General features: G+C 38.7%; 2 protein-coding genes across 6 annotated transcripts in view; one reads left to right on the forward strand and one right to left on the reverse strand.

Moving 5' to 3' along the window:
• Positions 1 to 324: 324 nt before the first annotated feature.
• LOC131212003 (protein vav) lies at positions 325 to 21720 on the reverse strand. The gene is made up of 14 exons (XM_058205714.1): positions 21625 to 21720; positions 21258 to 21552; positions 20988 to 21166; positions 20841 to 20915; positions 7995 to 8094; positions 6793 to 7167; positions 6590 to 6709; positions 6394 to 6510; positions 3458 to 3634; positions 3181 to 3383; positions 2724 to 3098; positions 2506 to 2658; positions 2225 to 2393; positions 325 to 1464 (listed from the first exon to the last, which is right to left on the reverse strand). The coding sequence occupies exons 2-14, from the start codon at positions 21504 to 21506 to the stop codon at positions 1411 to 1413; spliced, it is 2346 nt and encodes a 781-aa protein (XP_058061697.1). The 5' UTR covers positions 21507 to 21552; positions 21625 to 21720; the 3' UTR covers positions 325 to 1410.
• Positions 21721 to 22753: 1033 nt separating this feature from the next.
• LOC131211685 (mitochondrial glutamate carrier 1-like) overlaps positions 22754 to 27630 on the forward strand; it is a 30581-nt gene continuing 25704 nt past the window's right edge. For 3 of the 5 annotated variants that reach the window (XM_058205263.1, XM_058205261.1, XM_058205259.1), the window contains exons 1-2: positions 22754 to 22992; positions 23726 to 23788. Coding sequence is in view for 2 of the 5 variants with exons in the window: in XM_058205259.1 (XP_058061242.1) it covers positions 23736 to 23788 (53 nt within the window). In the remaining 3 variants the exon portion in view is untranslated. The remainder of the gene's footprint in view (positions 22993 to 23725; positions 23789 to 27630) is intronic. The other 2 variants (XM_058205260.1, XM_058205262.1) reach the window with 2 other exon arrangements.

Consider the following 27630-nt stretch of genomic DNA (forward strand, 5'->3'; position numbering starts at 1 on the left):
CATTCCCCTACTTGAAAAAATACAAATAAAACATCCTTTGGTTAAAATCCGCTGTGATACGAGTTGTAATACACACGACATAAATCACATATTGTGCACCACGGATCATGGCCAGGACCAGGGTAACTCTACCCTTTTTGGTAACGGGTAAATACCAATACCAATAGAGAACCTTTGGTATTTGCGCGATGGTCCAAATATTGATAAAAATGACGACTTTATTTGATTTAAAGTAAAATTGCAAAGAAAACGACAAGAAAAATAACATTTCATTTTTTATTACGATTAAACAGGACAATGATTTTTTATGTATTCACTGTATGTAATTTTACTTTGTTTTTTGCAACATTGTTTTATGTCTTGATATAAAACTGTTATGGCCGTGGAATCTACAGCATTTTGAAAATACAATCTGAAATCATATTTCAGGTTTTGTTTTTTTTACAATTTACACACCTGATGTCGCAAAAGTATAGTTGTACATTTTAAATTTTTTTAATAGTTTGTAGTTCATTGATGATTTGTAAATTTCTCGTCGATTACAACTCTGGTGATACATCACTCATAAAACTCAGTTAGATTTTCTCTATTCTTCACTCTATATAAACAAAAAGTCAAATCAAATGTAGGGTAACTTTGATGTTTGAAGTTCAATTATGATTTTGACTAGCGTAAATGACATAATATGTAATAGCGTACTCTTTGGTAGGAGTATATTTTTCGATTATATAAATCAAACTGCGGGATACGAATTGGTAAATTAAAATATTTGCCAATACTTGTGGTAAATGCTGCCGTAACTACAATGTCACAGCCCTAACAGAATATGACGCAAATGGGATCTTCTTTTACCAATAACATTAACAGTGCGTTCGTTCACTATGTTTGTTCACTCTAGCTCACGGAATCATAATTGAAAGTTGTGATAATCTTAACAAACAACATTACAATTGTTACAGTAAAACCAAATTGACTATTTTAATTTTGACAAATATTAAGAAGTTCGATTTCAAATAACTAGCATCGAACTATTTGGAGTTTCGCAAAGATGTTATGTTCAACCGCATTTCCTACTGAGAGCATGTCAGTATATCAGAGATCCAATACGACTTCTTTTAGAGGGGGATGGTCAGGGACAGTGACAGTGCTTGTAAAGAATATATTTGGTGAAAGATTACAATTAAATGGTTTTCCTATTAATTTGATCATCCCCCTATCTTCAAAAACGATCGATGTTATGTATGTCTCGTATATTGCAAATTTCATTGCTTAAAAAAACTATTTGAATGGAAATATGTAATCAGCGGTAAGGAAGACAGTCACAAGAAGCATTGTCTAATAGTTTATATTATTTTTTGGCAACAGCGGTTGATTTTTTTGGATGATGGTAAAGCAAAATAGCACCTGTGTTTATATTTCACCTATCCCTAATGCATGAACATACTCTTTTGGAAAGAAACCAACCTGAAAGAAACGAAAAGTTGTTAATTGAATTGAATAGAGTCAATATGTAGGCTTTTTTAAATTTATTTCTTATTTTTATTAGAACGGACCGTATTAAGCACCAACTTAAAATTTTACACTAAAGTTGATGCTCTGTCAGGGTTTGAACTAATGTCTTTCGCTTAGAAATCGATTAATCGGTGCAGCGAGACGGATATAAACCACAGATGATAGAAAACACAGATAAATAAAAAAAGTAATGAACAAGTGAATAACCAATATTACAATTTGTGTTAATAACAACAACATTCACGCATAAATATAGTCTGGTCCGTGCTTCTACGATTAAAGAAACAAAAAACAAAAAAAACGAACAAAATGAAAAGTGCAAGCCCACGAATAAAGGATAAACACACAGAAGCCAAAACCACCCACAAGGAATTCGAGACGACAGTCAAAGAAGAGGCACGTATTTTTTTAGACACCTTGGGCTATATCACAATCACATACAACAATTCATGATTGATATACAATAATTGAAATACATGAAATTCAATACATGAATTGAATAACGATGGAGAATCTAACAACGCCACGATTCAAGCAGCAATCAACCCGCATCTATACATAACATAACTACATAAGAGTTTAAAGTAGATCCTTATGAATGTTAAGATTCGAAATATAGTTGAGTGCTGAATATTTGTTTAAATAATCTTGTTTTTTGATTTTACCTAATTTCTCGCGATCTTCACATGCATAGATACAAAAAAACTGTTACCTTTTCCATTGTTTTTCCTCTCCACCAGCCTTTACTGTCACCCTCTTTGCCAATTACAACAACCGGACAACCTTGGCGCAGTGGTAGCTGGTTTAATTCCTTTGGCGCGAAGTCATAGATAGCTGTAACGATTTCTTCCTTAAAAGGCCATTGCAGTAATTGATTCAATCTAAAGATGGTAAAAGAGTAACAGTGAAGGGAAATACGTAATATTGTTCATCCAAGTTTTCCTCAAGGCAAGGCATCCTATATTTGTATATATATATATCAGCTATATTTACCCTGCAAAATTTTCTCCCAAATCATTGCGCTCGTAAAAGGACACCAGTTCGATTATTGTTTTAAAATATCGCCTGGTCGATAAATAGTAGAGTATGTTTTGTGTCTCTTTTTTCTTATAAATTTTCATGTGTTTAATGATTTGGCTATCAGTTCTAGAAAAGTCAGAGTAGAATAAAAACATAAGAAACAAATGATTCATAATAAACAAAAAACTTACTTCAGACTAAGTGCATAAATTGTTTCGCTTTCATTTGAGGCACCTTGGGGACGGACGCGTAAAAGATAAGTTCCAATCTTTTTGATCTCCAGTCGTTGGGATGCGGTATCTCTATTCATTGTACCAACAAACCAGTTGAATTCTGACAGTAACCTATCGCATACGGGTGGTGGTACTTGCTGCAGATGTTTGCACCGACCTGTTGACGAAATACATCCTTTGTGTACGACAATGTCACATACCTTGCAGCGGTAACCTTGATGTATTTTCCCCTTAAGGAATTTCGAACAGTGTCGACATACCAGAGGTATGTCAAATGTAACAACTAAAAATTTGTGATCAGTATTCTTGCATCCTATTGGTTCTAGTGTCTCCCTGTAAAGAAAGAACAAAGTTATTAACATTACCTCTCTTAATTATTACCAGAATATTTTAAAATAATTTTGGGAGAAAATACATTGCCATGTCGAAAGCTCGTTTCCATTTCTCACGTTCTTCTTCCGTCTTCATGTACAGCGTAAAAGCATTAGCTTGCGTTTTACGTGCTAACAGCAGCGAATACTTTAAACGTCCATCACGGCCCAACGTACGCCTCGAATTCATAATTTCAATTTTGTAATCGAGCAAGTTATGGGCTTCACGAAAAGTATATTGTGCTTCCTAAAAATAAAAATAAAACTAAAGCATATTCAAATTTTCGAGGTAGTAAAAATTTACTTTTAAGGATTACAAACCCCTATTTTGGTGTTAGAATTCTTTACTAGAACCATAACCTTTTCAAAAATAAAAGCATATCGATGTTTCATTTTTTGATCTTCGTGAGCTTTTATGTTCAAATCGCCATCCAGCAGTAATCGACCGTATTGTTCAAGATTATTACCATCTGGTAAATTCAGATCTGATATACTTTCCTGTGCAATAATTATATAATAATTATAGATATATTAGATAGATATAGATAGATGTTATGTTAGGTTGACAAAAAAATTAATCCATTGTCTTTGAATAAAAATTCAAAACATTGATTAAGATGTTTTGGGTCAAATATGCTCACTTTTGTTGCATAATTTGTTCCCATTTGAAAGATCCTCACAACGATCTTCAATCAGAATGCCTCTCTGATAGAAGTCTTGGTACTTATTGGCGAAAAACTCTAGTAAGCGCAGTAAGCTCACAACCTTCTCTTGTTCCTATCATTTGGGAAGGTTTGCAATACGAGAAAAATGTTGTAATCGTTTGGTGGCAGGACCGAAATATTCTCCAGACTAGTTCCCCTTTTTCGACGAATCACTACAGATTTGCGTTGTACTGATGGAACACAACACCTCTTTTTTAGGACCATTTGCCCGTTTGTGGTCAGTATCGACATCAGAAAGACACCATTCATAAATGCAGCGGAATGCCTTGCATTTTCGTTTTTAAAACAGAAAAACTGTAAAATGTTCCTAATTCTCTTTTTGTTCACTTCCATTGTTAAGGCCCTGTAACTCAAAACTAAATGGAAAAAACAACTGTAAACCATTTTTTTTAGTATGATATGTCACCATGATTGTCACGAACTTGAGTATAAACTAGAAGTTGATCGATATATCGAGACCCTCCATCCATCTACCAAGAAAATTATGGATTTCGTTTTCATCAACCTAACATAATATTTTGTTGATTGTTTTATATTATATCAGGTTGGGGAAAAAGTAATCGACGTTTTTTGCGTGTTCAAAACTTCAAAACTTTGTTTAAGATGCTTTCAATGGTCCGATTTGCATCAAATATGCACCATTTTGTAAAAAAATTTGTTGCCTTTTTAAAAATACTTTTACAATGCGTCTCTTGTAGAAGGCTTAGTCGTTAATGGCGAAAAACACGAGCTTTTTTTCACAATTCTTTTTTGATCTCAGTTTTTCATCACTCGGGAAATTTTGTAAAGCGTGGAAAAGGTGTCAATCGTTAAGTGCAAAGTCCGGACTATACGATGGATGCATTAAAACTTCTCAGCTAAGCTTCCGGACTCTCTGGCGAGTCAGTAAAGACGTGCGTAAAATTTCGTTGTCCAGATGGAACACAAAACCTCTTTCGTTGACCGATTCTGGTCAATTGCTAGCTTTGAACGGTACAATTCTTGACAGTAGAGATCTGAATTTAGCGTTTAGCCACACGAAAGTAACTCATAATAAATGATTCCTTCACACCATTCCTTCGATTTCACACAATATTGTCATAAGTGACACATTTATCATCCCCAGTACCCATACGTTTAAAAAATGGGTCGATTTCGTTCCGTTTGGCCAAAACTGCGCCCCCCTATCCTGGTTCCAGTCCTTCCTCTCCTATTAATTTTTCCTTCCTTCCTCCTTCTCCCGTTAATTTCCTTCTCTATGCCGACGAAGTCAAATTCTGGCTCCCAATTGCATCCCCTAACGATGCAATCTCCCTCCAATTGACTTGGAGGGAGTGCTATTGATGAGTTTGCCGATTGGAGTGACTCTCCATGGCTCTCATGGCAGGATGTCAACGTTCAAGGATCTCGGTGTCCTATTCGACAACTCCCTCTCCTTTTCCCCTCAGCTGGATGCAGTCATGGCAAAAACCAACAAAGCCCTCGGCTTTGTGACTCGCATGGCATCTGAGATCCGCGATCTCTGGTGTCTTAGGGCACTTTTCTGTTGCTGAGTCCGACCTATCCTGGAGTATGCGTGTGTGGTGTGGTCCCCCGCCGGCAGCACTGCCATAAACCGCCTTAAGGGGGTCCAGAGGAGGTTTACGAGATGCGCCATCCGCCGCTATGTTGGTTCTGCCTCCCCTTATCGCATTCGCTGCCGTATGCTCGGCTTCCCAGAGTTGAGGATCGCCTCACGATGTCCAAGGCGCTCTTCGTTGCCAATCTCCTCGCCTCTCTCCCTTTCTATGCGCCATCCCGACATCTGCGGGATAGTCCGCTCTTTCTAATTCCCCCTCGTCGATCTCGCCACGGTCAGAACGATCCATTCCTGCGTGCCCTTTCGGCCTTCAACGAAGCGAGCAGCCTGCTCGACTTCAATGCCTCTCTGTCACTCTTCCGTTCCCGTCGCCTAGATTAATTTTAAAATTTCCTCCTTCCTCTTCCTCTCCTTATTCCTCATCCCTACCATCTTTACTCTGTAAGCATTGTTTTCTTTTTTTCCTTTTTCCTTTGTTAAGTCGTGTGATTTTATCGACATTTTCGATTGCGGGTCTGCCTGTGCGAGGTGCAACTTAAAACAACGAATATAACCAAAACGGGTTAACGAAACCAAAATTACACGTTACTAGCTTTTAGAGTATCGACACCATAATCACCATAATCATAATCACCATGCACAATTTCAGCGGCCTAGCTCGAATGTTCACCTTTTTCAAAGAAAAATTGTAAAATGTACCGAATTTTCTCTATGATTACTTGCATTGTTAACTTGCTTTGACTCACAAACGAATAAAACAAACAAAAAACAGTGAAAGCATTTTTTAAAGTGTAAAGTATCAGCATTAAAACGAGCCTAAACTTGAAACATTGTATGATCGATATTTCACGAGATATCGATCACTGAAGGCATCTATTGTGAAAACGTCGATTACTTTTTCCCCAACTTGATATAATAGATATAATACAATGCATATAATTTGTTAATGATTATGTTTAAAGATAAAAAGATACCTTAACTTTCTGTATCACAATTAAGTGTTCTGAATCACGCTTAACTTCATTTGAATACTGCGCAACGTCTACCATCGCTTCTTTGGCTCTCTCCAAACCACGAAAGTCTTCATGGGTCTTGAAAATAGGAAAAATATATTTGATAAAAAATATGAATTCATGAACTTACGATTCATAGTCCAGTTTATGTACTTACCGGTACCGTTTCCTGCACTAATTTATCTAACAATAGGTGATATTTTAAAATTCGTTGCATTGGTACAGATAAGATATCCCGAAGTTGTAATCTTCCATCACTGTGCACCTTTTGACTTCGCTACAAACAAAAAAGCCAAAATTTGGTAAACAATTATAATGCACAACAAGCGAAGTATATTCCTATCCATTCTTATTACTTACAGCCACAGTCTGTTCAACGATGCTGGATTTCTTGCAAAATTCACGCAAAGCTTCAACTGCACTTGTCATGCTAGAACAATACTCGCCGTAAATTAGAAACGGTTCTCTGAATTCAAGGAATGTAGTACTAAGTTTTAATTTGCTCCCAGGGGCGCATGCTTCATTCAGTCGGTCGAGAAATTTTCTATGTATTTCTACCAACTCATTAATACAAGGGAATATTATCCGTAAGTCCTCTTTTGGAAGTAGCTTTTCTAATGGCTGCATGAAGACATGTTTCAGGGCGTTTAATGCTTCAAGATAATTATTCTCTGTATCGAGCAGCTCCTTTATAACAAAGTCACGTTGCTCCAAATTACTGGAAGATGACGCTAGCTGATCAGTTGAATGAAATAAACGAAAAAAGTAAATTTCCTAGCATTAGATATTCAAATTGATCTTACGTTAGAAGTTAAGGTTAAGTTTCCATGTTATTTTTAAATATTTTCGTGCAAAACACATGTAAACACGTAAACAAAAAATTGATTACCGATGATTGATTGTAGTAAAATAAACGATGAATAAATACTAAAGCAGCGACACACACAGGCACAAGCTAATGTAGTTTTAATAAAAACGTCGAAGACGCTTTCCACATAAATAGCGACAAAATGAATTTGCTGTACTTTCTAGAGGCATGCATAGCATAGGCATGGCACAGAGGCTAGCCAGGCGAACTATTCCACAGATCGTCTAGTCTAAGTAGGAAGAATTCGACAGGTTGGTAATGTTAAAAATGTCGTATAACTACCACTTAAACTGAATACTGATAGCAAGTCAGCAGATAAATTACGGTTGCTTTACGTTGGAAAATCACTGTGAAGCAAGTGACAGCCCAATAAGGCTTTATATCCAAACGAAAGAAATAAATGAATATGAATTCTCTGCTTGGGCATACGCGTACTTTGGGCAAACTTGTGGTTTTGTTAGTATGTAGTACGATTTGAATGTAAAAATTATAAATAAATACACAATTTTAATGATTTAGATCTCTTTTTTAGATTTAGATTTGTACTTATGATGGTTTGATTATGATGAAAAATGTTTTGATGATATTACGGAAAACTACAATAGGTTTTCGTAAAATGAATTATTAACATAAGAACAATAACACAAATATCATCATGTTGGCAAAAAACCGCCACCATAGCAACAAAACTTACCTGATTACGGCTAACATTTGGGACGCACAAGTCCTGATAGACCTTCTCCACTTTCATATCATGTTCGTCGTGATTGCCATAATCTACTGTGTTCGACGTACTTAACCATGATGGTATAAAATGTTCATAAAACGAAAAAAGTAAAATAAACAGAAACAAAACATAAGGAAGTTATTCAAACCAAGGAAAAATGAAAAATAATAACACCAAAAGCTATTGTGATAATAGTATAAAACTGCAATTGGCTGACGTTGGAAAAATTTTGGTTCTTTCTTAGCGTATTGATTTACTTACTTAACACTACAGGGTGGCAACGAGAAAGTGATACATTCATTCGAGTGCCCATCGTTTTCATTTTTACAACTATAGGTCCGATCTTTGTTTACTATTTGAAGAAGTGCTATTTTAACAGTTTATTCATACGTGATTAAATCAGTCTTGTGTTTCGTTCACCAGAAAATTTTAATGGATTCTTATACAGAACAAATCAAGATCTTGCATCTTCAAAACCTCACAAACATTCAGATGAGGAGGAAGCTGTCACATCTGAACTTGGCCAGATTATTCGTGTACAGGATCATCAAACGTTTCAAGGAAACTGGTACGGTTGTCCCCAAAACGAAACCGGGGAAAACACGTGCTGTACCAACTTCAGGCGGTAATCAAAGCGGTGAAGGAACGAATTCGACGAAATCCGCCGCGCTTGTGAAGAAAAATGACACGTGATATGAAAATGAGTCACACCTCCATGCAAAACACAATCGAAAAGGATCTTGGATGTAGGCCTTTTAAGAAACATAGGATTCATGGATTATCTCTCAAAAATATTGCCGACAGGGTTTCCAGATCTCGGATGCTTCTAAAGACGCACGCTGCTCACAACATATTTTTTTCGGGCGAAAAATTGTTCACTTTAGAGGCAACCTTGAACAAGCAAAATGATCGTCTCTATGGCGGAAGTCTTCGTGATAAACCAGCCGATAAAAGAGAGGTAGAGGTAGGATAATAGAGGAGTCGAGAGGTACCAAAATGCATCAGCTGTGACGGTTTGGGGAGCAGCAAAAGACAAACTATCACGGTTATTCACCGATCGGGTCTTGAAAATCAACAAGTAGTACTACTCGCAAAACGTTATCAGAAGTCATTTGCTTCCTTGTGCCAAGGAACTTTTTGGAGATGAAGATGTTTGCTTTCAACAGGATTCAGCACCTGCGCATAAAGCATTGGTTGTTCAGAAATGGTGCAAACAAAATTTGCCATGTTTCATCAGTTCCTCTGAATGGCCCTCATCGTCTTCCGATTTGAACCCACTCGACTTCAGTATGTGGGGATACATGCTAAGAAAGTTAGGCGACCTCAAGCATATGAGTTTGGACACTTTCAAGAATCGTTTAATCAAAACCTGGGATGAAATGCCGAACGAAGTGGAGCGTACGGCGTGTGATGCTATCGAAAAGCAACTTCGGGCCGTAATCAAAGCCAAAAGCGAAAAATTAGAATTGAACTAAATACATTGTATGTTTACTACTGTAACATGTTATTAAAACATTTGGAAAACAGAAGAAAAAAATTCTTATTTTTATGACATAATTTAAGTGTATCTGGGAGGCCACACGAAGCGTAAAAACTAGCGTAAAATTAATCTACAATGCCAAACGTTTTACGCTTCGTGTGGCAGCAAAAATATAAAAACGAATTGTCAAATGTGTTTACATTTGTGTTTTTGGTCCGAGAAAATAGAAATAAAATAGAAATTAATTGATTTCTGAATATTTTTTCCGTTTTTTTTAAATTTTGATGGTATACCAGCAAATAAGAACTTTAATAAGAACTGTTTGTAAACAAAGCGTTTGCTAACAGTGTTTACGGTCGGATTAGCGGTCGGCCGAACCGTAAACGTTTTGACAGAAGCGCAGCAGTTTGGCATTAATCTGTAATGCCAAAAACATTACGTTACGCATCGTCATTCCCCGCAGTATCGCTTTCACGTTGCCACCCTGTACAAATGCAAGACTTTATGCCTTGGCCAAATAAGCATTAATTTGTGACACATAGTTTGAAAAATTACAATAATTTAATTTTAAAACATGCGTCTAATAATATTATCTATAGTCCTTAACTACATCTACTAGCACTAATACTTTTTAGAATAATAGCAAAGTTGAAACTACCTGCCAAATTTATGAATAAACGAAAACTTATCATAATTGGTAACATCATCAATAGCATAATTCATATTATTTCATACACATATTCAGTAGTTCTGTAAGTCGAGACGTTACTATAATACAGTTGAACATGTATTGTAATATATAATGACATGTAAATTGGCCTACTAAAAATGTTTTTTTGATATGAATATATTTAACTAAACTTAAAAACATTGTTACACGACAAAAAGCGCTTAAAGCTAAACAAAGTAGTAAAGCAAAAAACTCACTACTGAGGAAACAAGTTTTCATAGAAAAGAGTGTACACCAAGTAGCGGAACGATTTCTTTTTGTTCTAACCTGCGGTAGTGTCGAAGTGAATGTTACGTAGCAAAGGTCTTCGTAAATTTTCTCGTCTTCATTTTTGTTATACTCCCAACATAAAGGCAATGTCTTGTAGTGATCATAAACACAGTTATCTATTTCATTTGTTAATAATGCGAAAATATAGGAATACGATTGATGTTAAAACCCTGTTTCAAATACATTGGTCATTGACTGATTGTAAACATACTAACCTTTACGATTATAAGAAACTAAACCATTTATAAGTAACTGCTCGTTCTTGTCCTTGTGTAATTCGTTTTCCAATAAAATAGGTTCAGCTCTGTATGTATTTAGTAAATTAGGATTATTTCAAAAAAAGCCTTCTGTTGAATCTTATATACTGAAAATAGTTAACCTCTGCATAAAAATGCATTAGAAAATCGGAAATTATTCAATTTATTTAACAACTAGCTGTCTCCGGCGTATGTCGAAACGCCTTATTTTATTATCATTTTTCGATAATTCGGCGTTTCAGACGATTGGACTTCCTGGTAACGTATCGGGCTTCCATTCTCGCTTCTCCGTTTATTCACCAGGCTATGTGGTGAATACATGCTAAAACTCGCATCAGCTGAATTTGGCTTAAATTCCTTGAAAACTATCCGAGTTTTGCAGAAATTTATCCCGATTTTCAATGGGAGACCCCTTTACGTTACGTTTGAATGGAAACCCCTCCACCCCGTAGGTGTGGGAGCGTCGTACTTTGCTAAAGTCTGTCCCACTTAGAATCGGAAACAGAATGTTAAAATGAAGGTATTTTAATGTACTTTGAGAGGAGAATTGCAGAAATTTATTCTGTCGGTCGTAGGATGTAATTGCGAACTTTTTTGGAATGCGCGCCATCATTTTCTGCACAATCTTCTGTTCCATCTCAGCGGCTAATTTGTTCCAATTTCTCGCCATCTCTGCAACATCCGGCATCACCTTTCCAGTCTTCTTCAACTTCCTTTTGATTATTGCTCAATAATTTTCGATTAGGCGGAGTTCAGGACAATTTGGTGGGTTGATATCCTTTGCGATAAAATCCACCTTATTGTCACCGTACCACTGAACTACTGCCAAACTACTGCAGCTTGCCAAATCAGGCCAAAAATTAACCGGACCTTCGTGTGACTTAATAAATGATAGAACTCGCTTTTAAAGGTACTCTTCCTTGCACAGCGTTGAGTTCATCGTCGTATTTGCGATGAAAACCTTGGTTTCCGTCCACAGGGGCAAATTCCTCGGCAAGTTTGAGTGTTTTAGCGATTTTTAAAGCAGACCACGTGTGATTCTCCACGTGAGTTTTCTTTTTTCGAGTTCCATTAAGCATAACATTCTATAAACTCCGCGTACCAAGATGAAACTTTCAGCAGTGAAAGTCGAATGTTTAGTAAAGATATAACTGTCAAAACATTTAAAATCCGACCACCAGAGGCACTGCTAGAAGACATACAACTTTTCGCAATTCAAAATGGGGCAGTCTTTAGTCTTGGTTTGGCCACCGGTTGAGCTGCTTCATCACGCTTAGACCATGATCGTTTTCACAATATTATCGTATGTATCCCATTTCCCATTCCCAGTGCCCATCCATTAAAGAAATGGGTTTTGCGTTTTGCAAAAATTGGGCTGAAAGATATTCGATTGATCACGTGTTTTGTGTTAATTGGTGTGGCACCCAAACCTCGACCTTCTTTGTGAATCCATCTTTGCGCAAATAGCTTAAAACTGCTTGAGGGTTAATCTGTAGCTCCGGGCCTATGTTCCGACATGCCGATCAACGTTGATTATTTCTGTGTTTTTTTCAACATTTTCAATGACAGGTCTGCCTAGGTGAGGTGCATTTTTAACAACAAAAATAACTCAAACGGGTCGACGAAATTAAAACTTCTCACAACTTCTTCTTCTTCTTCTTTGGCACTACAACCGCTGTGCGGTCTTGGCCTGCACCAGAGACAATGTTAATGTCAATTATCCCTGGTGCTATCCGGTAACAGTTCGTTTTTACGGGCGGGGTTGTTGGTCCCGCGCTAACCCCCCTCTATCAACGCCGGTATCGGGAATCGAAACCATGGCCGGTTGAGCGACAACCGATACCGGGATTCGAACCCTGGCCAGCTGCGCTGACAGCGAAGAGCGTTACCGACTACTCTATCAGCGGGGGTAAGCGGTCTCACAACTAGCTGTTATAATATCGGCACCAGAAACATCATGAACAATTTCAGCGGCCTGGCTTGAATTTTTGCCATTGTCAAAGAAAAGCTGTACAATGTGCCGATTTTATTCTTTGTTGACTCCATAGTTAACGCACTGTAATTCAAAACCGAATGGAACAACCGAAAAACAGTGAAAGCATTTTTTAAGCGTGAAGTGTCAGCTTTAAAACGAGCAGAAACTTGAAACTGTATGATCGATCACGAGTTCGATTTCTTTACGAGTTGTCGATCACTACAGGCATCTACCGAGAAAATAATGGATTATTTTTAGCCAGTCTTACCCGGGCGCCACACTATGAGAAACTTGGAAAAAATGTATGGCAGGCCAAGAAACTATGAATCTTTTGCTAGAGTTCCGTGAGTGACTTTGAGTTGCTTTTGAGCGCCTTATGTTTACGGGATATTTTCCAGTTTAGGGGGTAATTTTTTCAATTTGACAGTTTACGGCAAATTTTTATTGCTTTCCAAAAATATGGCTAGTATTTCGACAGCGGATTGAATTTTGACAAAAATGGCACTAGAAGGAGAAGGAAAGGAAACTGAAAAATCAAAGCATAAACAAACGAACTGTCATTTCACTCACTGGAGCTCACGGAATATTTCGCGCAAAAACTTCAAGTGTGAATGCTAGCATATCAAAAAACCTGTAGAGAAAACTCATACTGTGGTCGAGGCGTTACTGGGGTGCCTAAGCCCTAAGCGTGTACGCAGCCTAGGCTCGTCAAATGTGACTTCTGTCAAATGCAATGTGAAAAAAACGTCACTCTATCGTCGGATGTGGTCCGAGTCAGAGGTATTTTGTCTTCTGTCTTCTGTCCCTTCTGTCTTATTCCACGTGTTTTACAAAATATTTCTTTCTGCTTTTTACATTTTGTTGCTGTACCAGCAAATGAGAACTTACATTTCTCTTTTCATTTCCCGTTACTCATCCTTTTCAGACAATCGCGATTCCCGGTGAAGTACATGATCGGCTTCCCTTCCCGCTTCCCGTTGGATACATGTCAAAACTCGCACCAGCTGAATTTGGCTCAAATTGCTTGAAAACTATCCGAGTTTACCTGAAATGAACTTAGATTTTGTATGGGAGTCCTCCTTTGTAAAGAGCGGAGGGGTTTCAAACATTCACCAGAACATTTCCCCACCACTAAAACTCCTGCCTACCGAATTTGGTTCGATTTGCTCGAAAACGTTGGAATGGGACGTTACGTATGAGACGTTACGTATGGGACGTTATGTTACGTTACGTTTGTATGGGAGCCCCCCCTTCCCGCAGGTGTGGGAGGGTCAAACTTTCCTATTCACAATCCGGAGTCACAAAACTACGCTGTCAAACTACGCTTCAAGCGGATTGGTTCAGTAGTTTTGGAGAAAAAGCGGTACACACAGACAAACAACCATTTTTATATATACGAGGGGGGACCCATAAGTACCGGGAATTTAAAAACTGTTTTGAACAATGGAAGAATCGTTTGGAGAAGTGCGTTGTGGTCAATGGCGAATACTTTGAAGGGGATCAAAATTTGGTGTTAAAATATTGAGAAATAAAGAAGTTATGACGAAATTCCCGTTTTTTTGGGCCCCCCTCGTATAGATGAAAGAAACTTATCTTATATGGCTCACGCTGTACAACGAGAATCCCAGTGATCTTCTCTGTACGCCTCAGTATTTGTTAGTTGTTCTATGTTGTTCTTCTTAAGGACGTGTTTTGCATGTCTTAAATGACCGTGACGGGAATTTCGCAAATAAAGTATTTTCTGTGCATGACTTCTCTAGGGATACGATTTAACGTAATCTACCCTTTCTGGGGGGCTACATGAAGCGTGGAAACTAGCGTAAAATTAATTTGTAATGTCAACCGTTTACGCTTCGTGTGGCAGCAAAAATATAAAAACGAAATGTCAAACGTGTTTACGTTCGTGTTTTTGGTCCGAGAACATAGAAATAGAAGAGAACTAAATTGATGTCTGAATATTGTTTTCTGTTCTTTTAGATTTTGTTGCTATACCAGCAAAAAAGAACTTAAATTATCCTCTGTTTGTAAGCAAAGCGTATGCTCGGGTTTACGCCTCGGCCGACCCGTAAACGTTTTGACAAAGGCGCAGCAGTTTGACATTAATCTGTAATGTCAGAACATTACGTTACGTCTCATGTAGCCCCCCAGTATGACGAAGAAATGATTAATGATTTATCCGACTAACTGGAAGGCTACATGAGGCGTGAAAAATAGCGTTAAATTAATTTGTAATGTCAAACTGTTTACGCCTCGGCTAAAAACATATACGTTTTGACAGAAGCGCAGCAGTTTGGCATTAATCGTTAACGTCAAACTTGTTACGTTACGCTTCGTGTGTCCCCGCAGTTACGCATCGTCTGTCCCCACAGTAAAGCTGTTGTGTTCGAGCACAACTGTTGTACTAGGTTGTTCAATAAGTTCATAGCCTCGATAAAAAAAACACATTTTTATGCAATTAAATCCACTTTTTTATTCAGTATGGACTTCTTGAACATCATTTGTTCCAACATACAAATTCCATCTCTGAAGTGAGAAACTGGAAGGGCTTTAAAATACGCCTTCACAACTGTTATGATGTCATCATTTGATGAAAAACTCGTTGATTGATTGATCGATTTTTTCATTTTTTTAGGTATGAAAAAAAATAGAAGTCACCAGGGGCTAAATCTGGTGAGTAATCTGCTCCAACAATTCGAACTATAATTCATGGATTTTTTCATTTTCTTCAAAAAAAAATCTCTTCTGAAACGGTGCATTCCTGAAGAATTTTCGCGGGCTACATATAACCGATTTTCGTTTTTTTTGTGGTGTTAGGTAGCTACACATGTCAATGACTTATGATAAAAAGATCGGCCTCATTACTCATTTTGAGTAATCGGTCAATTTTCGACAACTATTTTGCTTGGACAAGATTTGACTCATCGACGATGCCGTCTTTATCTCCTAAATCGTACCGTAGGGTTGTCTTTTCCTGGCCTCCTTCAGTTTACCGACCAAGAAAAAGTCGCAGGGGCCAGATCTAGAGAATAACCAGAAATTCTTCATAACTTGCAGTTAATATTGTTTTTGACCGTTCTATCTTTTGGTAACAACTCATGATGCACCACGGCCCTGCAATCGAAGAAAACTGTAAGCAAAACTGTTCAAATTCGACCAAACTTGGCTTTTCGACGTTCACATCTTCTCCGCCGTCTGAAAAAATTTTGAACCACGGATAAGCGTAGCTTTTGGTCTTCATAGCTTCACCATAAGCCACAGTCAACATTTCGATTGCGTCCAAGGTCTTAATTTTGTTTTTCCACAAAATTTGAACAAGAGTCTTTGCCATTCTTTTTTTTGGAGTAGATAAAAATTGCCAATGAGCCGAATCTTGTCCAGGTAAAACAGTTGCCAAAAATTGAACGATTATTCAAAATGGCAGAATTTTTCACCATAAGTTACTGACATGTGTAGCAAACCTAACGACAAGTTCATTCAAGTTTCGCAAAATTCTATGATCACCCTTCGTGCATCGTCTTGTAGGCTTATACGACTACGTTTAAACTCAGAAACTCCCCTTTTAATGTACTAATTGAAGGCAAAGAGCCCTTATACACTTTCAACATTCGTTCTCAAAATTTCCATTGCTTTTAAACGTTCCAAAAATAAAAATTCAATCACTGCACGATACTTGATTTTTTCCGTTGTAAAAAATACTGTCATGCGTCGATACTAAATGGCTTATAAAAAAACTAAGTGGCCGCTTGAAAATGAAAATGAAACGTCACATACCTTCATATAGTGTTTAGCTAAACATTAGCATCGTAGCAGCACCCTCTGTTATCGAGGCTACGAACTTATTGAACATACTAGTATGTAATGAATGCTTTTATTTCCAAACACCAAATTAACGCGTTCGCCGGGTCGACTAGTTAATAGTAAATACTCTAACTAGAAATTTGTTTCAGAACATACTTAAAACGTTCACCATCCAACATCAAAACATTTGTTTAACAATTTGATATCTTAATAGATGTCACTCCATAACCAACGTCAAGGCAACCCAATAAACGATGGCACCAACAGCAGCGCTACCAAGAACGACAGGGAGTATACACGTACTTGGGGAGACATGCTAATAGTCGACCGAAAGTCCGAAACGGTCCCGATTTTCACCCAGCAAACGTTAACGGTTAACACTAACATCGAGATTATTGGTTTTTGGCTCGGTATGTGGCTTCCAGATGGACATTTCTGGTCGGTCGTCCAGAGAGGGGGTGGTAGACGGGCGAGGAGAGGGTTAGATGCTGGTACTGTATCGATAGCGATGCGAGAACAGACAGAATAACTATACAATGGACTAAGGCACTCAACCAACGGAAGAGGAGCTATTATAAGAATCCTAAACGCACCAAACCAAAAGAGGAGCTATTATAAGAATCCTAAACGCAAAAAGGCCTGGATACAGCCTGGTGAACCAGGTCCAACACAACGAAACCGAAATTATCACTGCGCAATTATGCTGTGCATATGGTGGGATATGAAAGGTGTGGTTTACTCTAAGCTTTTAAAATTATTGATTAAATTATTGATCAACAATCGACAACAATCGACAACAATTAATGCATTTGAAGTGTGGTGACATCGAGTACTCATCGAATTAAGATGTTGCTCAAAAGATGAAGTAAAGACATTCATTCACATAACAACCTTCCGCGAGTCCAGACGATTATTCACACTGGTGTTCCTGCTTCTCCAAACTGGTGATTCCAAATGAAAAAAAAAACAAAATGCAGGACGAAAGGAATCCAGAAAGTGAAATCGAGCGTTCTTTTGTAATCGCGATGGTACAACTTCTAAGTGTTGAGTGCAACGAACTGCCAAAGCACCATCAGGAAGTTACAAAGTAGTGAAGAGAAACGTTATGTCGCCATCGCCCCGCAAACCCACACACAATCGAATACACATCGGCCAGGAGGACACTATCGTACACCATCAGGAGGCAGATCAACATGGATCTGCAAATATTATCACAAATTTAGAGCAAAGACGACCAAGTGCGAGCAACACAAATACAACGATGTGAATAAATTCCTGATCTACACAGCACAGCATAGCATTGCATCGAATCGGAAAACGACGAGCGTGTTCCAACGTATAATTTGTTGGAATCGATGGTTAAGCCCGGTCTACACGCTACGATAACGATTCGATATCGACGTAAATAAATAATCGGCGTAAACTGTGCGAGAACTTCCGTGAGTCCAGACGTTTATTCACACTGTGGTTCCTGCTTCTCCAAAGAAGCAATGCTTTGGCCAGAAACGATGAGAATGGGATAAAAGACACGATAAGCTGATTTTTCAAAATGACAAGGCTCGACCCCACATCGCAAAACCGGTCAAAACCTATCGCAAAAAAGGCGGATGGAAACTGTTGAACTGGAAACTGTAACGATTTGGCAGCACAGCGATTTACTTCTTATGAAAGTATTGAAAAATCTCTGAATCTCTGAGTGGATCGCAGATAAAGATGAGAAGTTCTATCGACACGGAATCGAGGAATAACTTAAAAGATGGGAGAAAGTACGGACGGACGGACGAACAATACTTTCATTAAGGTAGTCATACGTTTTGTTGTTGTAATCAGGCCACAAATGTCGGTTAAAAACCGCAAGAATTTATTTGCAGAACTAATAGTATTAAGTAGTTATTCAACCTTGCCCTGATTTGTCATATTTGTCAGCTTAGCACTCAGGTTTTATGAATAATATTTGTCAATTAGGTATTGTTGTCGTAAAATAAATAAATAAATAAATAAATAAATAAATAATTGTAGTATCGAACGCGCAGTAAATAATTGAATAAGAGAGCAAAATTCATGATCTTATACGACGATAGCATAGCGCTCAACCAAGCTGAACGTACACACATTTCGTTCCACTGATGCAAAGACCGAGGAAATAGCTTTTGAAACAATGTTACACAATGTAATGAAGTGTAGCATGAAAGTCTTAGAAATATTGAGTATAGTTTAGTGCAAAGTCATCTGAACGCAGCACACAATCAAGCACGATGTCCAGAAGTTCCGAAATTCCCCAACATGAAGTTCACATGCTGGTCTCTGTTTCAATGGTTGATGGTTGTTACTGCACGAGCAGAACGAGCGCGACCAACCAAAACATTGCGAAACGAGCGACGCGCGGCTGTATACCATTTCGTTTGTCATGTAATTTCGTTTACTAAGCGTATAGTCCGATCATGTTTACTTATAGCATTGGCTCAGAGGTTATCCCGAGAGTGGAAGTAATTCGCGATCTAGGTGTGACGCTGGATGCGAGATTAAAACTGTCTGCCCACTATGCCGATATGATTTGTCGCGCCAATCGCATTTTGGGCCTTGTTATATGTATATCGTCTGAGTTTCGTGGTGTTACCTGCATTAAAGTGTTGTACTGTTCTCTTGTCCGTCCAATTTTCGAGTACGCTTGCGTTGTGTGGCACCCTCATCATCAGTGTTGGCGCGACCCCATTGAGTCCATACAACGTAGGTTTACTCGAGTAGCCGTGCGCAGGCTGGGTTGGAATGGCGACGGCAACGTGCCTAACTACAAATCGCGTTGCCTGCTGCTTGGTCTGGGGACGCTTGAGCATAGGAGACTGTCGGCTCAAGTTATGTTTGTTTTTAAACTTTTGTCTGCTTTTATTGACGCGCCGCAACTCCTTGCCAAGTTAGATATATCTGTTCCTCCTCGCCATTTAAGACGTCGACACGACATGGAGATCAGAACTGCTCCGCGAATTACTGTTGCGGGTCACAACGATCCTTTGTTGTCTATGTGTCGTACGTATAATCTTTGTTCATCGCATATTGACTATAACATGTCTATTCGTCAGTGTCGTAGTTTCCTTGATTTCGCATCGTTTACTAATTGCCGGTTACCAGCTTTTTGGTCTCGTCCTCGCCAGATGCAGTGTTAGGTTAGCTAGGGTTTTGTTTAAGTTAGCTGTGTTCATCGTTGTCAACTAGGCTCTGTTTGCCCATTGACTGATTTTATACCAAATAAATAAATAAATAACAAAAATTGTGAACCGCTCGACACCCAGTAGTTGATGGCCCAAATAAAAGTTTTCTTGCACAGGCCCAACGGGGCGTCGAGAGGTGTAGGGCTCGCATCAAAATATACACACGGAAATAAGCTACGGCAAAAAGGAAAGCGCAACACCGTCGCGGAAGCGTCCGCTTCAAAACATCGTGACCGAGTGTCCCCATTTTATACGCCCAAAAATCTGTATATAAAGCACCTAATTGAAAGAATAAAGTTAGAATCAATTTGCATCTAGAACCGAACGGACTTGGTGTTTCACTTTTTCCGCTCCTAGACTAGAAACAGTTCGTCCTCAACCTGGGTTCTCTGCCCACTGAAAGAAAGGTCAAGAGATCCACTCTCCCCTCTCCAATAGGCTTCCGAAAGCTTTTTTTTCTTTTGTATTATAGAGACTTTGCTTCGGAAAGCGAGAAGCAAACTAGCCAGAGAGCTAATAGAGAGTCGGTGATTGAGTCCATTGCCTCGGGCAGAAACCCTCCCTCTAGCGTGGGCGGCACCACTTGCTGTTTGCGAGAGGCGTCCGAAGCAACAATGGTAAATATACGAGATATAGGATTTTCACAATATCGTGTGCACAACTTCATTATAAACATTAGCCACTTATAAAGATTGCAACTAAAGTATGTACAACCAAGTATGACAAACTGAGCTGAACTGAACCCAAATGTTGTGTTCTCTTGTTTTGAACTAGTTACAATAGTTTTTCCAAGTTCTACTTTTGTTAACAAACAAACCTTCTTTGCCGTTGTCAGTTCCACATTTTCCCGTTGCGTTACACCATCAAATAATAATAAGCTAGCAAGCCTGGCGCTTTAAAACAAAAATCAATTTTGCGTACGTCGTTCGCCAGGCGTCCTGGTTATAGATCAATTATAAAAGTAAAATTGGACCTACATAGTTATTTTAGCTTATAGTTAAATGATTAACTTTTCTGATATCATCTTGACTATCCTTTTCCACAGTGTTTATGAAGTAGAGTAATGTTTAACATAAACCAAGAAAATTTATATTTACCTGGTATGCAAATCATTGTAGATATCGTCTTCCTGATTCGTTCTATCCGTATGCATTGGAACGGGAATGAAACCGCTATTTGGAAAAGAAAATTAGGTGAAGATATGTGCTCAGTCAGTAAAACGAATCGATGCATAGTTTACTTACGATATCCTTTGCGAATTCTGTACCTTTCTGCTCGTCGAGAGCTTCGAAAGGGTGAGAAGCACCCTATGAAAATTTGTTAGATCATAAAGCATAGAAGGATCAAACAATTCTGGTTCCTTCAGATTAAAGTTTGTTTTGCATGCTTCTAAGAATAGTTTAATGTTTTGTATACAAAGAAACTGAAAGTGATCACCAATATGGAGATACGATTAGTGAATGTCATTAGAAATCTAAAACAAAACAAGATAGAAACATTGGTTAATAACATACATGGGCCATTTGCGGTTTTCGGTTGAAATCTTTTCTGTCGAACGATGTGGGGTCGAGAAATTGTATTAAATTACACAATAGTACGCCATCTCGGAGAATGTTCGCAAGGACTTTGATATCCGAGTCAGGATGATTCGCACGATGATCTTTAGGAATGATTTCGCAGCGCGTTAACCAGGCTGCACACTCTCGCCACAACTCATTGGTCGACGTACTGCCACTAGTAGTCCTAACAGGAGTGGTGGTCATGGTTGGAGTTACGAGATTCAACAAGTTTGGTAACCAGCTTATCAATCTGTTCGAAATGGTTGTATACATTTGAATATGAACAATAGATTAATCTCCATACTATTCTATATTATATTACCGATCGAAATCCACACTAACATAAAAGGTTTTACAATCGACAATCCTCACTACGGAAACAAGCAAAATATTACACTTAACACTGACGTAAACACACATCCTCCAAACATGTACACAGCATACGACTTATAGCATTATCAATTATAAAGAAAGTGAGTTGTACCACACCCGAGAAAGAAATTTATTTGGCAGCTGCGGTCATTGTCATTGTTTTTGTATGGCGCGATACCCCAGTGAACAATTTTGAGCGCCCGGGCGCTTCTCACTATAGTGAGAATACGTAATTTCGAGTGGCAAACGAGAAGCAAACCAGCGTCTGGAGTATTTCGCCCATACTAAGGTCAGTAGTGAGAAATGGCCTAGTTGAGTAGTGGCCTAGTTGCTCGATGCCCGAACAAAACAATCACTCCATTTTTCTTTTTTTCTAGCCGCGGATTTCGACTCGTGACTGGGAAGTCACACAAGACGTTAAAACTAGCGTAAAATTAATTTGTAATGCCAAATCGTTTACGCTTCGTGTGGCAGCAAAAATATAAAAACGAAATGTGAAACGTGTTCACGTTCGTGTTTTTGATCCGGCAAAATAGAAATAGAAGAGAAATAAACTGATTTCTGAATGTTATTTTCTGTTGTTTTGTTATTTTGTTGCTATACCGGCAAATAAGAACTTAAATTATCCTCTGTTTGTAAGCATGCGTATGCAAAAAGTATTGACGCTCGGCGTTTACGCCTCGCGCGAGCCGTAAACGTTTTGACAGAAGCGCAGCAGTTTGGCAATAATCTGAAATGCCAAAATCGTTACGTTATGCTTCGTCTGGCGCTGCAGTGAGACCATCGCTCTCACTATGGCGGTTTTACCGGAGTAAGCCCGGGTCTGTGAACCTCATTTGTTCTTTATTTTTGTTTCTTTTCGTTTCATTTTTGTTTCTGAAACACATCATTTATTTCTTTATTTTTAGTGGAACGGATTACCATGTTTACGCCTATCAATTGTTGCGGTACATAATTATGGGTTAACAAACATGCCTAGCTGAGTTATAGTTTGCGTTATTTATAGAATGAAGTATTTTGACAGTTTTCTTCTAGAACGCGCACATCAAAATTTTTCACGGGGATCTTATTTATAGGCCCGCTACAGAGACCCTGCCAAAACATATAAAGATCTACACCATATCAAAAATAGTCTTCATCAAGTTATTCCTCTAAGCATCGGCGTCGCATAAATATTAAGAGACCGTCGACTTCGTCTTCAGAGTTTGATTCACATCAGCTGTTCTGTGTTCATTCGCTACCATAAGTGTTATTGCGAGCAGTGTCGCTTGATATATTGTCGGCTGTTTGTGCTGTTTGTCTGACGGACTACTGTTTTGTAAGTAACTTTTATTTACAACGAAATGAATATCTTTATTTGCGAATTCTTATAAACAACTTTAGGTATCATAATGTACACTATTAAGTATAATCTTATGATCGAATAAGTTATGTAAACCATTCGTGCCATAATGTTATCAATTTGAATATAGCCACATTCGTGATTTTTTCGTTTTTACAATTACTTAACTGACTTTCTAGTTATTTTTACGCATGTTTAGTTTTTGAATTAAATTTTATAAGTTAGGTTACTGTATCATCTTCATCACGCCTTTTATTCATGTAACATATTCACTGTTCATCGCAAATGCACCATTTATTCGTACGTATACTTTCGAACACTGCTATTAGAAAAGTGTATTCTGTCACAAAAGGGAATATGTTGCTAATAGCCTTAATTTTAAACTATAGGTGTCTTATAGCTTATAGGTGTCTATAGGTCTCTTATAGCTTATAGCATATATTATTTTTTCCTAAATCAATCTACAATATAAATACGGCCCGGTGCGTTCTTTCGTCCGCCCGTTAAGATTAAAAAACACAATATATCACATGATAAGATGCTTTCTAATGAGGTGTTTACTGAATCAATTCGAATCGGCTTGTTATATATTCTTCGTGCGTACATGACAATCGCTTCATTTTTGTTTGCCATCAAAACGAAAAGATATTAATTTTTTTTAGCATAGAGTGTTTCGATAACCTAATTGAATGGTTTTCTTGCTTAATAGTTGTTTCATCATGGTTAGCAACAATAACGTATCATCTGGAACCGCCAACTCCAAACAATTCGCGTAAGTAGTTTGAAAGTTCAATTGATGTGTGACGACGACAAAAAAGTTGTCAGCATTGTGTAAGGACAACAAACCATTTGATGACGAATATGCCATAACCGTCTATCTAGTTAGGCTCTTGGCAACAACTTGTTTCGAGCAACCTTCTTTGGTCAGATGACAACAATCGGTCGGTATCGGTCATAACTCGGTCAGATGGCAATAATCGGATTGTCAGATGACAATTTACGATCCACGTAGATGCTTTTGTCGTCCCGTACTTAGCTTTATTGTTGTTGTATAAATGGCTCACTTTATAATATTAGGTAGGCTAAAAGTAATCCATTGTTTTTGCGTGAATTTTTAAATTTTGTTTAAGATGTTTCCGATGGTCCGATATGCGTCGATTTTGCACAGTTTTGTTGCGTAATTTGTTGCCATTTTAAAGGTAGCTTCATGATGCTCCCTCGTAGAAGTCTCTAGATCATTTCCTATGGTCGAAAATATTAGCAATCTATTTTTACAATCTTCTCTTGTTCCCAATTTATTATTCCTGAGGATGTTTTTGAATGCGCATAAAAGGTGATAATCACTCTGAATTTCATGTCAAATAAATTAATAAATAACACCGGGCTGCGACCACATCGAATTGGTTGTTGAGGGCCTCTGGAGATTCCAACACATGAGCAGCCGCACGGCAATGATGTGAATGCGATGTAAAGATTTATTTATTTATTTACTAGCAGACCCGGCGAACTTTGTTCCGCTCCAAAGGCAATGGCCCCCGGTGATAGAGCCGTCGGTAACGCTCGCCGCTGTCACACAACCGGCCATGGTTTCGATTCCCGATACCGGCGTGACAGGGGTTGGCGCGGCACCAACAACCCTGCCCGTAAAACAAACTGTTACAGAGACCATCAAAGATTAACATTGATTAACATTAACATACTTTTCTAGGCTCTCTTTTTTCTTCAGTTAAGCACCTTGTGATACACTACATTTTTTTATTATCAGGCACAAGAACAAACAACGCAGATGGTCTTGCGACCCGTGAACATACCACATATAATTGACCATGGGAAAAACATTGGTTTTCCAAATTCATACACAAATTTTCAAGGATTGGTGGTTGGAGGAACAAACCTTGTGGTTTGTTAATGGCCATAGTGGATGCAAGGCAAATCGGAAATTGAAGTTTTTTAAACTCATCGGGATCCTCCAAATGAGAACTTACAATGCGAACGCTGTTATGCTATTATCGCTAACGCTGTTAGCGATGCAATCGTATCGAAACACCGCTAGATACAAATCAGCTTCTTCTTCGGGTGCAACCACTGAGCGGACATTTAAATCAGCATCTCTTCAAATCGAAAATTATCTACTTGTTTATTTCTATTTTACGCTCGTCGATTTCGCGCTGCCAACCGAACCATTTCACGGGCAATTGTATATTCTTCTTCATTCGCGATGTTTCGCATCCTTCTTGCACTACGGGTTTGTTGGGAAAGATTCGACCATCTTGGTCGCCTTAAGACCGTGTGTTCGCGGATTGTGTTACGGATACGATATTATTGTGTTCGCGGATTGTTTCAATAGATTTTGACAGTTATAAAAATAACAGCTGAGCAACAATCAAAAGATTTAAAGGTCCGCGAGAATGAGAGAGAGAGACTGTCAAATCGCCAAACTACTCGCAAGAGAGAGACTCGCGAGAACGTACGAAAGAGAGAGACTCGCTGAAAACTCGCTTTGCTCGTAGTGACGCTCTCTATCTGGCCTTTCTCGAGAAGGAAAAAACTATAGCCCCCCACCACCTTTCATGCATTCGTTTGAGAGGGGGTGGAGGGGGGCGGGAGCTATTTTTGGTTGAGAGGAGACGCTGCATTAGTCCAGTGAGTGAAATGACAGTTCGTTTGTTTATGCTTTAATTTTTCGGTTTCCTTTCCTTCTCCTTCTATGGCCATTTATGTCAAAATTTGATCCGCTGTCGAAAAACTAGCCATATTTTTGGAAAGCAATAAAAATTTGCCGAAATTTGCCGTAAACTGTCAAATTGAAAAAATATTGAAACGAGAAAATATCCCGTAAACATAAGGCGCTCAAAAGCAACTCAAAGTAACTCACGGAACTCTAGCAAAAGATTCATAGTTTCTTGGCCTGCCATACATTTTTTCCAAGTTTCTCATACTGTGGCCACCGGGATAGGTTTCCAACATTCTGCGACTTTCTTATATATATATAGATTTAAAAACAGTCAACGGGCAATTTAGCCTAATTGACAAGAATAATTTAACCTAGTACTTAGAACTAAAACTAAACCAATTTGGTCAGTCGATTGGAATTTGGTAGCTTCAATGGAACGAGCCATGGCGGGGCATGTCTTACGCTTACGCTCTCTTTTACGCGATTTTTTACCATGAATTGGCTTTCTGTGAACGTAGACGCACATTGTGGCGGGTCTGCCGTGCTGGGATTTTCTCCTCCAGCATTTACCGACATTTGTCGTCGCACCGTTCGTCCCGTTGAATCCATTCCACGTAACCCAGGCACCCTGGACGGTTCTGGTTGCAGTTACCTTCATTGTATACTGAGTCTCATTGACTGTAGTGTCTAGCATTGCGTTTTCTTTGACTTCTTCTCTTTATCTATCAAACGTAGTCTACTCGGCATTCTGTCCGGTAGGGTGGTTTCTAAATATGGCTGTTTATATCCCAAGGAGCAACTATGTCCGTTTTACCATCCGATGGATGTCCGTGGGACGGCCTAATGCACGGTCTACACGCTACGATAACGATGCGATAATCGGCGTAACTGACGTCTCCGGAGACGTCATTAATGTCACTGACGCAGATCTACAAATCTGAACAAACGAGCATCAATTTGTGAACAAATTTCAAACAAGTGCCAGTTTGATTTGCCATTAGTGCCGGTCATAAAACAGCAAAAACGGACGCTAAAATGGCCGATTGTCAAAAATTCCTAGTTTATAGCATTGGTATTTCACTGTATTTTATTTTTATTATTTCACCTATCTATCTACCATCTCTACGTTCAATGTGACCGAAGTACGATGAGGGATATTGGGAATTGCGTAACGGTATGGCAACAGGTTGAACTTCAAAACAACTGCTTAAGGTTAAGACGATTTAATAATACTTGTTCTCCAGCTAAATACGCAAACTACACTAGTGTATTTCTTATCTATATATATAAAAATGGATGTTTGTCTGTTGTATGTACCGCTTTTTCTCCAAAACTACAGAACCAATCCGCTTGAAATTTTGCACAGCGTAGTTTTGTGACCCCGGATTGTGAATAGGAAAGTTTGACCCTCCCACACCTCCGGAGCGGGGTGGCTCCCATTCAAACGTAACGTAACGTAACGCACCATACGAAACGTCTCATAACGTCCCGAGCAAATCGAACCAAATTCGGTAGGCGGGGGTTTTAGGGGTGGGGAAATGTTCTGGTGAATGTTCGAAACCCCTCCCCTCTTTAGAAAGGAGGGCTCCCATACAAAATCTAAGCTCATTTCAGGTAAACTCGGATAGTTTTCAAGCAATTTGAGCCAAATTCAGCTGGTGCGAGTTTTGACATGTATCCAACGGGAAGCGGGAAGGGAAGCCGATCATGTACTTCACCGGGAATCATGATTGTCTGAAAAGGATGAGCAACGGGAAATGAAAAGAGAAGCCGATCGTTCGAAACGGAGGAATAACCGGAGGCGGGAAGGGAAGCAGATCGGACGTCATCTGGAAGTACAATCCTCTGAATCGCCGGATAGTCGAGAAATGAGAGTGAAATGACCCAGTGGACAAAATTGAGTGCCCCAGCTACCCCTCTGCCTGCGACGAGGGCGAGGA

Source organism: Anopheles bellator, chromosome 2, assembly GCF_943735745.2.
Source record: "Anopheles bellator chromosome 2, idAnoBellAS_SP24_06.2, whole genome shotgun sequence".
Taxonomy (NCBI): Eukaryota; Metazoa; Arthropoda; class Insecta; order Diptera; family Culicidae; genus Anopheles; species Anopheles bellator.

Excerpts from the sequence above, each read along its gene's own strand:
- LOC131212003 (XM_058205714.1), bottom strand. The coding sequence starts at position 21,506 with ATGACCACCACTCCTGTTAGGACTACTAGTGGCAGTACGTCGACCAAT. Across the intron at positions 6,511-6,589 it reads TAGTGCAGGAAACGGTACCG|ACCCATGAAGACTTTCGTGG; the intron begins GTAAGTACATAA and ends CCTATTTTCAAG. Across the intron at positions 1,465-2,224 it reads GAGGAAAAACAATGGAAAAG|GTTGGTTTCTTTCCAAAAGA; the intron begins GTAACAGTTTTT and ends CGTTTCTTTCAG.